This window comes from Pteropus alecto, unplaced genomic scaffold (assembly GCF_000325575.1).
Source record: "Pteropus alecto unplaced genomic scaffold, ASM32557v1 scaffold25, whole genome shotgun sequence".
Classification (NCBI taxonomy): Eukaryota; Metazoa; Chordata; class Mammalia; order Chiroptera; family Pteropodidae; genus Pteropus; species Pteropus alecto.
Window position 1 is genome coordinate 16,668,300 of NW_006441955.1, and position 15,440 is coordinate 16,683,739.

The window sequence follows — 15,440 nt, forward strand, 5'->3', positions numbered from 1 at the left end:
AGCGCCACAGGCGGCTGCGTCTCCTCTTTCTTGTCAGCCACGCCAACGTTGGGGGGCAACGGGTTCTTGCGATCTTTCTGGGACTCTTTACGCAGCTGTTTGCCTGCCGCATTGGAGTTGGTCTGGGCTGCGGCCTGAGCTGCGCTCTTGGCCCCAGGGCCCCCAACGCCGCCCCCGCCGGCTTCTTTTTTCTTGTTCTCGGCTGCCTTCAGCACCTCGAAAGGGTCTGATTCGTCGTCAAATAACTGGTCGAATCGGTTGGTGACCACGCAGCCGAAGCCTTCCTGTAAATGCCCAGGCATGATGGTGGCTCGGCGGCGCGTTCCTCCACGGATTGCAGCGGGCCGCGCCAAGCCAAGAGCGCCTGCTTCAGCTCTTCCCACAAGATGGCCGGGCCGAGAGAGGGGGGCCGTCTTCTCTTCCGGTGCCAGGCACACATCCGGGAGCGGCCAGCGCCGCACGGCACCATGGGGTATGTAGGCCACTGTTGCTTCCATTTAGAAGGCTCGGGCCGTCGGAACTACAATTCCCAGAATGCACGGCGCTGCAACTCTTCGCGCGCGCTTAAGAGGCGGGACCTCAGAGAGAGTGGAGCGTGCGAGCTGAGGGAGGGGAAGCGTGGTGGTGGGCGGAGTCCTGCCACCTGCTCTTGCCTCCTTTAAACTCTGGGTCTCGAGCTGTCCTGAAAACAGGAAAACGTGAAGGCGTGTTTTGCTCTCGAGAGTACCTCTGTCTTTGGTTTTACTCACCCTGCCTCCGTCCCAGGGCTTACTTTCACTACCTCTCCGAGAGGGTCAAGGTGACTCCCAGATCTCACAACTGGAGACTCACAAACTTCCGGGGCTGGGATTGGGGTGAGGTTACTGAAGTGCCTCATTGGCCTCACCAAGGCAGCACACGATCTCTTTCAAGTCCCTAGCTGCTCAGTTGCTGGAGTCGCCTTTTTCTACCCCTAGTAATGAATCGAGACTCCAGTTTAACGTGAGGCAGAATACGCTTCCTTTCGCAAGGACGTGAACTTGGGTAGCGGAATTAAGCAAAAAGATAAGTTGAACTGTCACTTGAGAGTGTCGCGCGCCTTTCCTGGGTGAGAAATGCTGTTTTGCGAAGGATGTTTTAATTACTGTTAACTCCTGACAGTGCAGCACTTCCTAGACACTGGACAAGCCTTGAAAATGCACTGTTTGTAGAAACACTTTCTAGAGTCAATTCAATTGTCTGTTAGTGTCCGATATGCCAAAAGTTAGGTGTTAGTAAAATGTGCTCAAGAAATAACATGTTAGAACATGAGTTTGTGTGCTGAGAGGTGCAATGAAGGAAGGAAAATATGTCAGTGAATTGTCATTTACTAAAAGCATTGATATTAGTTGAGAATATTAACGACTATTAAAGTAATAGAATGTTTAACTGCATAGTCAAGCATATTTGGTAACACTATAAGTTTTTAAATATAACTTTTAAACCTTTTTCCAATAACACAAAATATAATAGAAAATGCATCTCTGTGTTCCAGGTGCTGTGTTCCAGAAATAACCTTAATCTCAGCAACTTGTCAGGTAAGTACTTTCCTCCTTTCACAGATACCGAAACTGTTTGAAGTGAAATGACTTATCAAGTTCACATCTCTATAAATGCTAGTGCCAGGAGTTAACTCAGTCTTCCAACTCCACTATGAGACTGTTGACATCAATTTTTTAATCCAAACTCTGCCTTCTGATAGAAGTCAGTCAATTCTTAATTAATATTCAATATTTAATAAGATTTAAATATTGTTGCATGCCCAGCAGGGATGTAACATGGCTGAATGTAATCTTAATTTCTGAGTAAATTTTAAATTAATTCCTTAACAGGGAAAATAAAAAACAAAGTCATATTACAGGCATGTGGCAGCAAGCCTGGTGGATTCGTTCCTAAATCCAGCCCTCAGTCCTCAAAGTTACCTGTTTTTCTGTTGCCTCAGTCCCTGCCACACACAGTTCTAGCTCACACATACACCCCGTCCACTTCCACAAGCTCTGGCTTTTGTGGCTTGTACCAAAACAAAAGACAAGGAGTTTTTGACGATACTCCTCATGCCCCTTTGAAAATAGCTCAAGTGCAATTTGGGAGATCTCCACGCTTTAACAAGACTTTTCTCTTTACCAAGGGCTGTTAATATTGAGATATCTGCAGCTTACCTCTTTTGGGCCATTGCCACAACAATACTTTTGAGAGCTAAAACTTGATAGTTTACTATGTGCTTGGTGTATTTTACATGTATGACCTCATTTAATCCTCACATCAACTCTGCGAGAAAGATACTTCCTTTTTAATGTGAGGAAAATGAAGCATAAAGGGACTAAGTAATACTTACTCTTAACTATACTCTGGCCTGTCTTTAGTCATTTTTACCATGTATACAAATCTCTGATTTCCTTAAACAGATCTTTATGACCACCAAACATTATTACAATAAAAATATTTAAAGTTAAGCTACACATAGGGAATTGTATGGTCTCGAATTTATGAGGTTCATTTATGCTCCTCAGAGAATTACTTATTAACATATTATTATTATGTTAACATGGAAATATGAATAAACATTTAGAGACAGGGGGAAACTTGTAAGCACTTTCAACTTCCTTCTCTCCTTTTTTTCTCTCTTGGAATTTTGGTTAGTCCAGGAGAGTTTTAAAGCCCATTTTTAAAGTATATAAATAAAGCTCAAAATGGTAATTCTTTTACATCTCAAATCAATTATTATATTATAAGTAACTATTTTCACTAATGTTCCCTTTCTCCTAAGAAGTTAAAATAGTTTTTAAAAATATTTAAATGTACCTCCTACTCACAATAGAAAAAATATTACGGAATAAACCTCAAGGAGGAGGAAAGGAGACTTCTTGGCAGACTGTTATTTAAATTAAAGGCATGAGTTGTAAAGTGACAAGTTATACGATACCACTGATTAGAAATGTAGCCTACATTATCAGTTCTCTGTAGCAATGCTTGAATCACATATTGTTCTCTGAAAAATACTTATGCACCTTTACAGCCTTATCTATAGCAAGTTCTCTAGAGTTTTTTTAGCAGTGAATGCTGAAAGCTAAATATCTAGATTAACTATCCATACAGTTGCCTAATGTTAATGAAACAGATAAACATAAATTTTACCTCCTTCCAGTCCTCACTTGCTTTTAGGATGCTAATACTCATTTCTCAACCACAATACAACTTGTTTTTACACATTTCTTAATCATCTCAATCCCTTATTACTATCGCTATAATAATAATTACTAACAACTACTACAATTTGAGTATTTGCTGTACACTTGACCTGTGCTAAGTATCTTACATGCATTATTTCTTTAATTCTTAGAACATTATGAAATAAGTAGTATTACTATCTTTGCCCTCATTTTACAGGTAAGAAAACTGAGGTTAAGTGCCTCTCTCAAATTCATATTGCCTGAAAGAGTCCAGGCATTCTGATCTCACAGCCTGGACACCCAACTATTATACTTGTGAGGGACATGGTAGAGGGAACAATGTCTTTCACCTTTATATTGCTACCACCTGTAGCAAAAGAAAATTATTATTCTGTTATAACACTTTGGGGATACTAGATACAGGCACCACATAAATGTAAATTAGAGACTCTAATTTTTATTGTACCCTAAATATATTATGTATTTTTAAAACAAAAGCAAGAAAAGTGGTTCTTGTGAAGAAAAGGGAAAAACCTCTATGTAAGAGGATGGAATGCTAAGTATAATCTTGCAAGTCTAGGCTCTTGCTAAAGTTAGAATATCGAAGCTAAAAATAGAAATATTACACTATTTTGCTACCTCAAACTTACCCTGAAGGTTGATCTTCTTGATTTTAAACTCCCTCTTTTCTCCCTACATTGTATTCTTAAACAAACAGCTTTATTGAGATATAATTCGCATGCCATCTAATTCACTCCTTTAAAGGGTGATAGTCTAAGGTTTTTAGTATATTTACAGTGTTGTACATCACCACTAATTGCAGAACATTTTTATCACCCTCGAAAGAAACCTATACCAATTAACAGTCACTGCTCATTCTCTCCAACCCCAGCCCTAGGTAACCACTAATCTACTTTCTGTCTCACAGATTTGCCTATTCTTGACACTTTATATAAATAGAATCATATGACATATGGTCTTTTGTGACTGGCTTCTTTCACTCAGCACGTTTTCTAGGTTCATCCATGTTGTAGCATGTATCAGTACTTTACTCCTTTTTATGACCGACTAATATTCCATTACATGGATAGACAACATTTTATTTATCTATTCACTAGTTAATGCATATTTGGATTATTTCTGCTTTTGGGCTGTTATGAATATTTGTAGAGCTTGTGTGGACATATGTTTTCATTTCTCTTGGATATATATTTAGGAATGGAATTTCTGAGTCATATGGTAACTTTATGTTTAACATTTTGAGGAGGCAAACTGTTTTCCAAAGAGGCTGCACCATATTACAATTCCACCAACAATTATGAGGGTTCCAGTTTCTCCATATCCTTACTGATGCTTATTATTGTCTTGTCTTTTTGCATGTAGTCATCCTAGTGGATGAGAAGTGGTATCACATTATAATTTTGATTTGTATTTCCCTAATGGCTAAGGGTGTTAAGCATCTTTTCATGTGCTATTAGCCATTTTTATACCTTCTTTGGAGAATGTCTTTTTAGATCCTTTGCTATTTTCTAACTGATATATTTTTCTTTTTATTGTAAGAATTCTTCATATATTCTAGATTGAAGTGCCTTTATCAGTTATATGATCTACAAATATTTTATCCCATTCTGTTGGCTGAATTTTCACTTTCTTGGTGGTATCCTTTGCAGCATAAAAACTTTACATTTTATATGGTCTTTTGTGATTAAGTCCAGTTTATCTATTTTTTCTTGTCACTTGCTCTTTTGTTGTCATTTCTAACAAGACTTTACCTAACCCAAGATCACAAAGATTTACTTCTATGTTTTCTTCTAAAAATTATGTTGGTTTTTAAATAGTTTTAGCTCTTACATTTAGGCCTTTAATCCATTTAAAATTAATTTTGTGTCCAATGTATTTCTCTTTTAATTTAAATTAATTTTGAATGTTAAACCAAAAAGAAAAATTTTAGAACAAAAAGAAAAGCTACTGCTATTATTCATCTGATTCTTGTTTTAAAAATGTGTTATTTTGGACATCATAATAACTAGCAAGTTTTTAGGTTTTAACACATCCAATGATATTCCAAATGCATTTGTATAAACTCTTTTGAAAATAGAAAATGTATTTCACACTTAATACTATTTCTCTATTCATTATAATAGTAAACATTTAATTCAACAACTATTTATTGACCATCTACCTGTGTGTCCAGCACTGTTCTGAGCCTTGAGGATTCTGCAGTTAACAAAACAGGCAAGACCCTCATTTTCATAGAGTTTACATGCTGGTGGAAAGAAACAAAGAGTAAACAAATAAATACATCACCAAGATAATTTTCAGAGAGTGGTAAGTATCATGATAGTGTAACATGAGGGAGGAACGTTTTTGAGTTGTATGGTCAGAAAGCCTTCTGCACTATGGCTTGAATGACAAGAAGAAACCAGCCTTGCTAAGATTTGAAGAAAAAGCAGAAGAAGCAGCAAGAAAGAGAACATGCAGTAGGAAGGAGCTTCAAGATTCCAAGACAAAAAATAAAAGCAAAAACAAAAATATCTGAGCGTCTGTGGTCAAATGAGCATGAGGTTGGGATGGCAAATTGGAAGGCAGATCCTGTAGAATACAAAAGTAATTAAGTCTGCGTGTGCTTTCAAGCTGCTTCCAGTTTCCTTTTTCAAGAAGAATCCCTCAACTAATATGGTAATAAGGTATAAAACTTAAACCAGGAAAATATTCTGTAATTAAAATTCTCATTTGTTATTCTAAAAGAAGCCAGCTCAACACATTCTTGAAGTTCTAACCGATAGCTGAGGCACTGAGAGTGCAAAAACGTTACTACTTGATTCAATAGGAGCTCAAACATTGCTCGTTTTTGCTATGGAAAAGTTCCCTTTCTGCACTCCAACTGTTCTTGGCTTCTGTGAAGTGGATTAGAGGCAACAATAACAAACAAATATTGTTGGCAGAAGCTTTCTTCATGGTAATATATTGTTTACCAGGAGCTACAGGAGAGCTGAAACAAAACATTTCCAGGTGGTATTCCTAAAACTGAAAAATCGGAAGCGATAATTACTTGTAAGCACAATGCTCAAACATAATAGCTGAATGACTGAATGGTAACCCTTATCTCAATAGCTTGAACTGATCTTCAGAGATACTACTCTTGATTACTGGCTGCAATCTCTTAGGTTTCTGCTGCTCCCAGAGGAAACAAATAGTAAGGTTGAAGGAGACAGAGGCTTCATGGCTGACATTCACAGGTAGAGATTGTGTAGAAACGTTGGAACAAAGTGTATGGGCATGCAGATAGGTCAGGCAGGGATACAGAAGTGGGGGCTACAAGGGCTGGCTGCCCACCACTATCACCACCCGGAGTTTGTTACCCTAGTGCCAACTTTGTAGAGATTGGGTATCTCTTTTTAATTTTAATCTAGGGTCTGATTTCCATGAAATTCCATACAAAATTTTGCATATTTCCAAGATAGAAGTTACTCTCATCAGATTTTCTGAAATACTTAAGAGCAAATCTACAGAAACAGAAAGTAGATTACTAGCTGCCTAGGACTATGGAGGAACAGTGAGGAACAATGGGCAGTGACTGCTATTGGATATAGAATTTATTTTAGGGATGATTAAATTGTTCTAAAACTAGATCGTGATGGTCGTATAACTCCGAATATTATAAAAAGCATTGAATTGTAAACTTTAAATGGGTGAATTGATGGTATATGAATTATATCAATAAAGTATTTTTAAAATAAAAAGCATCTATGCGTCAAAAGACTAAGAATCACTGCTATCTGGCATGAACCTCTGATCATGTCCTATTTTCTAATCCCAGTATACTCACATCTATCATGTACTGAATGCTTATGTGCCAGGCACAGTACTAGGCATACTACTATATTATTATATAACAAAATTTGAGGTAGGATTGTTATCCACACTAAACATGAAACCAACAAATTTGAGGTAGGATTATTATCCACACTAAACATGAAACCAACAAATGGTAGAGACTGGATTTGAATTGAATTCTCTCTAGCTCCAAAAACTCATGTTCTTTCCATTAGGCCACCAGTACTTCTTAAATTTTTCTAAGTACCCATAATGGCTAGAGGGATACCACTTTTGAGGGCAATGTAGTATATTACTGCCCTTCTGTTTTGATCAGTCGTTAACATTCTAACAGTTCTTCCTATTATCTCCCAAACATCTCTTCTCCATTCCCATGGCCAGCACTCCAATGCAGGCCTTCGTTTCTCTGTAGGAGTATCACTGTACCTGATGGCATATCTTTAAATCTCATCTGGTCTGGATTATCTAATCATATCATTCCAAGACTTAACAGCTTTTAATGGCTCCCCGTTATGTACAGGATAAAGTCCAAAATCCTCTAACAAAGCACTGAAGGCCCTTAATAATCTGCTGGAAAGAAGATGACAGTATATTACTAAGGGCTTGCCATCTTCTTTCCAGACTCCTCACCTTCCTGCCACCCTGTCCTGCACCCTAGTCCTCAAGCCATAGAGAACTCTCATTCCACCCCATGCACATGCTCCATGACCTTCATATACCTTACAATTCACATCCTGTTCTAGTAATTCACATGGCAAATTTCTTCTCATTTACCAGATCTTACCCTGAGTTCACTTCCTGTAAGAAGCCCCCTGTGACCCTCAAACATCACGTCTCCCTATCCTCCCTTGTATCTAATGTTACCCATTTCTACCCCATTTGCGATACTTATCACACTGCATTGTCATGATATGTCATGTCTATTTATCTCTTTTAGTAGTTTGTAAATATTCACAGTGAGGGTGTTTCGTTTAGCTGTTATGCTCCCAGTGCCTGATGCTTAGCACATAAATAGATCTATTGAAGGAATGTGTCCGTATTTTCCACTACTTTACAAGTTCTTTTATTTCCAGTACCTAGCGTACTTATATTTTCTAAAGATCTGTTTAATGATACTTTATGCTTATTGAACATTTACTGTGTGCCAGGCATGGTTCTAAACATTTAATATGGATTAACTCATTTAAAACTAATAATAACTGTTGTCAGTTCAGTGTTATCATTAACTCATTTTACATTAGAGACTTGATGCACAGAAAGGTTCAATAATAAGCTGTGTGACCTCGAGCACATAAATAGCAAAGCTACAATTCAAAGTAGTCTGGTTCCAGTCTCTGTGCTCTGACACTATGCCATATTGCCTTTGTGTGAGTGTCTCTCAAGTGAGGGAATGAATAAATAGGGTCCCTTCCAACCTCTACAGGAGCCCGTGGAAGGAGGGAGGATAGAAAGTGCATTAGGAACTAGAATGCACTTAATTTCTCATGGGAGTAATGTCATAGATTTCACTGAGATTAGTTGAAATACATACTGTGAGAACTTAAGACACATTACAGGCAGTGTAAGCAATTATGAGTTGGCCAGTCATGCTAGGAGGTGGTCTTGATCTGGGGCTGTGTGAACTTAACTCTAGTGGGCTGCTATCGAATAAATACCCTTCAATCAAGCTGTCAGCCCACTTAATATTTATGTAGACTGAGCTTGTTTCTTAACCTTTCTAAGCCTATTTCCTTATCTGTTAATAGGGATATAATTGTTAGGGATCTCTTAAGATTGTGAGGATTCAAGGAGTTCATCCATGTAAAACACTTTAAACAGAGAAGGGCATGTAGTAAAAAAAAAAAGAAAGAAAAAGTGTTTCCCCTTGGGGAGGGCCGCTAAAGCCAAGTAATCATTTCAGTGGTTTGTGAATAGCTGCCAGTACCTTTTCTAAGTGAGTAGCAGAGGGAAGAGAAAGGGTCCAAACTTAAGCCAATTCTGCTACTTTAGGAATTAAATGTTAAGAAAGAGAAGGCCATTGTAAATGTTTGCTAAAAGGAAATATTGGGAATACAACACAAATAAATAATCACCTTAGGGCTCATTAGAGGTGTCTGACCATATATTTATAGAGAACACCTCTCTTTTGAGGAATTTAAGCATCTTTTAAAATTAGAATCTTTCTAGCTCAAGGGGATTCTTTTTCTCCCTCTTCTAGCTACAAATTTCTTTCACAACAGCTTTTTAAAATTCATTTCCATTTATAAATCCCTGAGTCCATTGTTGTTTATGTTGAGAGGAAATGGTTAATGAAAGTAAAAGAAAACAGAGAAATACTCAGTCCTTATGATTGCCTGCCAGGAAAAATGCCAAATGGCAGAGGCCTTGCTGAAAACTACCCAGCCACAAGCATGAGGGATTGGCCTACCACAAGGTAATCCTCCGAGGGCATTTATACCAACAGCCTAAAAATTGGATTGCTTTAGAAACTCTTCCCCAACGAGGTGCTACAATCAGACTTGATAGTAAAATATTAGGATCTTAAGTTCCCAAATCAGTCACTTATAAACAAGAGTCTGGAATCTCAACTCATGGGTGAAGGATTAGGATATGGGAATGCTTTAATCTATCTGGGAGGCCATATAGCAGGATAGTGAAGCACAGGCAGACACTGGGGCCAGAGAGACCTCAGTCTGGATTCTGGCCCACTACTTACCACCTTGGTGATTTTGCACAAATTGCTTATTCTCACCAAATTATGATTTCTTCATCTTTAATATGAGGAATAAAATAGTACCCACCTCACAGGGCTGTAGTAAAAATAAAATTAAAAGTTCCTAACACATTTCAAATACCCTACTCAGTAAATGTTAATAACCACTACTACTAGTTTCACCGGCCTTCAACATTGACATGTGGAAATCAACACCTCATACTACACTTTCTAGTACAGAGGCTGCAGGACTGTGCCATTCTTAGTTGTTCTCATTATGTCTACACTGGTATGTCATCCCAGAGGATCTAGGTGGGTCTAAGAACTCAACCATGAATTTCCAGGGTAAAGAAAACCTAAATGGGAGCAACTTAAATCAAGGACAAGTAATATACTTATTCATAACAGTACCTATTTGAGCACCTAATACATTATCCTACTGAATCATCAAAATAGTCCTTATGGGAGTATCATTAGTCCCACTTTATAAATAAAGAAACTGAAGCTTTCAGAGGTTTACCTACCTAGTAAGTGGTGGAACTGGGATTTATCCCAAGACTATCAAATACAAAATCTTCTTCTCTTTCATCTTTACTATCTTGTATCTGAAGGCTTCAAGATTTAGCAATGTAAGATACAAAAGCTCAATATTTTTACTTCAATATGAGCTGTAGCAAAAGCTCAAAAGGTAGTTCCTCCCAACAGCCCCTTACTCCACCTCAAGGACAGAATTCCCCTTAAGCACTCCTCTCATAGACACATGCTTGGTTTGAAGAGATTCTGAGCAAGATCCATTTAAATCATATTCGAAAGACACTAAAACACAGGGCTGATACCCTGAGGCTGTCTTGTCTATCCACACTTGCTAATGAATGCCTATCAACAGGGCAGAGCTTGTAGGGAAGCCTGAGAGAGGCAGAGCTCCCAAGCAAAGCAATGGCGTGCCCCAAATAGCCCTATGGCAGAATATTATTCTCCAAAGATGAACAAAACAACGTCTCATCCTACACGCTCTTCTGCAACGTAATCTTGCAACTCACCAGGTGGAGTCCATTGCTATTACCCTTCAGTCAGGGCTGGTCTTAATAACAGGCTTCACCAATCGAATGTGTTGCAAGTGACAAGATATTCTGGGTCTTCTGAGATGGGAGTCAGAAGAAGCATTTCGGCTTCTGTTTGCATCTCTTGGACTACGCACTCTTGAAATACTGTCTCTGATAAGCTCAGGCCACTCAGAGAAGTCATGTGTGGGCACCCCCAGTAGAGCTTCCAGCTGCCAGCCTTGCGAGGGAGGCATCTTGGACAGTCAGCCTAATCAGAGTTTTCAAATGACCGCAGCTTCATCCAAGACCAGCTCCATAATTTGCAGGGCCCAGAACAAAATGAATATTCTGGGCTACCTGTACAAACAATATTAAAAGGTTCAAGAGAGCAGCAGCAAGGCATTGAACCAAGTGTGAGGCCCTTTTAAACAAGGGGCCCTGTCTGACCACACAGGTCACTTGCCAGAAAGCCTGCCCTGGCCGTAGTAGGCTCTCTGCAACCAGCTGAAAGGCCCACAAGTCCAAACTTCTCAGTTGAGCCCAGTCAACCCATAGTACTATGAGACATGTTGATACATTGTTATTTCAGTTTACTAAGCCTTGGGGTGGTTTGTTATGCAGCAATAGGAAGTCAGAAAATTTCCACAAAACAGCCACAGGTAACCCTAACCAGAAAAATGCTAAAGCCAGCAAGTCTACAAAAGGATCCTCTGTTCAAATACACACAGGAGGTCATTTTATATAATAAAACACATAAATCCCAGATCCAGGATTGAGGCTTCCCTGGGGTCAGAGAGATTTTTCTCATTTGGGCAAATACTGAGAGAATGCAGCCTCAGTAATAGCTAAAAGAAGATGCATTGCCATTAAAAATGAAAATCAATCACAAATATAGAGGATAATTTGGTGACAGACAGAGGTGATGGGAGGGTTGGGGAACTGGAAGAATGGATGAAGGGTTAAAGTACAAATTAACAATTGATAGATGGTCATGGGGATGAGGAGCACGGCATAGGGAATGCAGTTAGCATTAATATATTGGCTAAGTGGAAACCAGAGGAAAGAAGGGCGATTAGGGGGATCGTTTTATAAACTATATAAATGTCTAATCAATACACTGTATACTTGAAACTAATAACAAACATTAAAAAAATAAAAAATAATTTTAAAAATTAAAAATAAATAAAAGTCAAGCAGAATATGCATAAAGTTGTACTCTGTAATTAGATTTGTTGGATCAATGAAAAGAAGTTAAAAATGAGGGTGCTGAACCACTCTGATTATCTCCCTGAGGTATTTGGAAGAATGAGGAAAGTTTCCTGGATATGTATAAATAGTTTGATTTTTTTTTAAGTGAAAAAGTTGGATTCTGCAAACTACAGCTTAGTTACTTCAATGTACATCCTGGGCTAGATTCTTGGAATAGCATGTTAAAGCAATAGTTTGTGACTTATCAAAAGGAAGAATTGATCACTAGGATCCCACATCAATTCACTTGAATAAATCTTGGTAAACAGAGGGCTTAGTACACAGTAGGTAATCAAGACGTACTTGTATTATGAATTAATCTTTCTTTTTGTGATGGAGTTACCACACATTTCATAAGGAATTCAAGGCATCTAGCAAAGCATTTCATGAATTAAAAAGGGAAAGAGAGAAATGTGGGCCACAGAATAGTGAAGTTAGGTGATTTATAACTGATTGTTGAATCAGTTACAAATGCTTTATAAAAGTCAGAAGTAGACCACCTGGCCTATCTAGCATAGGAATAAAGCATGCATCTTGATGTCATTGCTCTGCCACTTGTTAGCAATAAGAATTTGAGCAAATTATATAACCTCTCTCAACCTCAGTCTCCTTGCCTGCAGAGAGGGAATAATAACCCATATGGGACAGGCTTGAAGTAGTTAAAGAGAAAACTCCAGGTCAGTTGGCTACATTCAGCCCCCAGAGAACCAGAGCAGGTGGTTCCTCTGCCAGGGAGACAATTGCAGTGAGAGGCAGGAAACAACCAAAGAGGAAAAGGTTTTTGAATAAGAGGAGAGTCTTCCGGGCAGTACTTGGCTCAAAAGACAGCCTTCTTTCCAACAGTCTTTATTTAGGCACATAGGTCCCTAATAGCCTGTCTTTCCACCATAGGTCTGAGAAGCATCACTGACATTTCAGAGACTTTAGAAGGATTTTTGACCAGAGGGAGAGTCATTGCTCATATATGTGGGTCTTTTCTATAACTATTAGGTATAGAAACAAAACATAAAATAATATAAATTCAGTAACAGAAATATATAATACACAGGGAAGCCCCATGCTTGAAAGACCCAACTTTGGGCAGCTTCAGAGACTGAGTGTTTGGTACAGTTGGGAGATAAGCATTAAAATAGAAAAGTAAACAATCCAAGGACAGTCCAGAAGGCCTGACACAGGGCCTGAGCCTCATTTTCAAAGACCTCCGGTATAGAATTTTAATGTTATCTCCAAATGAGATTACATATTTGGCTGTCTTGGAAATAAACTAACAGACTTGAAAGAGGGTCACATTCATTATACCAGGGGTCCCTAACCCCTTGGGCCGGTACTGATCCACATCCTGTTAGGAACTGGGCCACACAGCAAGAGGTGAGCCGCAGGCAAGCTAGCAAAGCTTCATCTGTATTTGCAGCCGCTCTCCAACGCTAGCATCACTGCCTCAGCACCACCTCAGATCATCAGGCATTAGATTCTCATAGGAGCATTGGTCCCTGGTGCCAAAAATGTTGGGGGCTGCTGCATTATGCAATTTTAGACGTGCTTTTCATTGCTGGACCATACCACCTATAATATATTATTAATAAAACTAAATTTACTAAGGCAGACCTATAATTAGCAAAAATAATTACAAAATTAGCAAAAATAATTTTGTGCATAACAAAGATAAATTAATTTTATGTTATAAATTAATTTTATAATGTTAAAAAACCATTACTAGAAACCACTTAATGTAAGCCTGACCACAATTTTTGTAACTCCATTTTAGCATTTTAAAACGCGTACCAAGATTCTCAAAAACCATGCATAGCCTGTCCTCTCAGCCTCTAAGAGAAAGTAGATGAAAGCCAGGTTCAGAATCATGACAGTGAAAGTTTTCTGGTCAGGAATTTCTCCAGAATCAGAGATATGACTTGGTGACGCTGATCCTAACTTTATGGGGTACTATTTGTGTGTTTGAAAGTGCTTCCTATGCAGACTTTAGTTTTCACCTTTTAAAAAGGGAAAGATGTTGGACTTAATGATCTCTAGGCTATTTTCTTTCTTTTTCTTTTTCTTTTCTTTTTTTTTTTTTTTTTTTTTAACAATTTCAAGTAGCTATTGTTACCTGAGTCGAGAAGAGTGGTCCTCAATTCTTTATCTCAAACTTTAGGAACCAGAGGTTTTCAGAATTAAGAATTCCTACTAAGACTATAAATAGCCACATAACATGTGAGCTCAGTTCAAGTTTTGCCACTAAATGAATTCAGGTCAAGTTAAGTCTTGCCAGGAATAAGTTGTAAATCAAAACAAAACAAAACAAAAAAACAAGAAAACTACCACCAACTTTCAGCTTTGAGAACTTTTCAAAAGATTTGAGTTATGCAGTTAACCCCAGTACTACTCTAAAGGTATGTCTTCACATTAAATGAAATGTATACATTTCTAAATACATTTCAACAATTCCTACCAAACTGTAAATTGTTCATGTTATAATGTGCCTTGCCCTTTGCTTTTTCATCACTGATCATCTTTTTTTTTTTCCCTATCAGGTCACAAGGTAAAAGAAGTCCTTCAAATATGGAAAAAGATAGCTAGTAATTGCAGAACTTGTTTTTCATATATAAAGATACCATGTTATTTTTAAGTACCAAAACACCAGTATATTTGTTGGTTTATTTTTTAAAAACCTTTCAGGTTTTAAACTGTTTGTTTTTTCGGGGTGTATCCAAAAAATTATACACTGTATTAAAATCTTCAATCAAACAAAGGTGCATGTTTAAAAAATGTTCTGACCACATCCCTCCCCTGTTTTAAATCCCTTCCAAGGTTTGTTAGCTTTGTTTTAAATTTCCATTTCCCAGGTTTCCAGAGAGGTTGGCAGCTTTTCTTATGTTTATTAGACATTTGTACTTCCCCCAGAGCCTGTTTCTGTCTGAGAGAGTACTTTTAGAAAGCAGGATTCAGGGCGGGGAGGGTGGGAAGTGGGTGGTGGTAGATACAGAAAGTGTGTAAGATAGTGGTCAAGGGAATTGAGGGGCAGAGATTAGGAGAGGAGATGGGGGTGAATTTAGAGAGTGGGAGGAAAGTGTCAGGTTTAATTCCAGTCCCATCCCTGGAGGCTAACCACCTGCCCTTCCTTAGGGCTGCATTCCCTCAACCCTCTTTCTCTTTTGTCTTTCAGAATCAGATACATTTTCTCACATCTTGACTCTACCTTACTCCTGGGTTAACCTCTTTTAACCAGGATCTTCTTCCCTAGGCACAGACATCCTACCTGGAGACAGTAAAGGCTTAAAGGTGGAGAATGCCCAGCCCTGGACCCTGGTCTTTCCCACGTAGAAGAACATCTGAGGACCAAGCGTGGAGGACAACGAAGACATATCTAAACCAAGTACAGAGATACCAGTCTTGTCATTTTGCTCTGTGGTTGCAATCCCTGCATTTTGAGGATTT

At 38.4% G+C, this 15,440-nt stretch overlaps 1 protein-coding gene across 4 annotated transcripts in view; it reads right to left on the bottom strand.

Annotated features, from left to right (window-relative positions):
* SERBP1 (SERPINE1 mRNA binding protein 1) overlaps positions 1–340 on the bottom strand; it is a 15,408-nt gene extending 15,068 nt beyond the window's left edge. For 3 of the 4 annotated variants that reach the window (XM_006919305.3, XM_006919303.3, XM_015595132.2), the window contains exon 1: positions 1–340. This exon is cut by the window's left edge and continues 8 nt beyond it. In XM_006919305.3, the coding sequence (XP_006919367.1) occupies positions 1–302 (302 nt within the window). In that variant the 5' untranslated portion in view covers positions 303–340. The other variant, XM_015595134.2, reaches the window with a different exon arrangement.
* Positions 341–15,440: the final 15,100 nt, after the last annotated feature.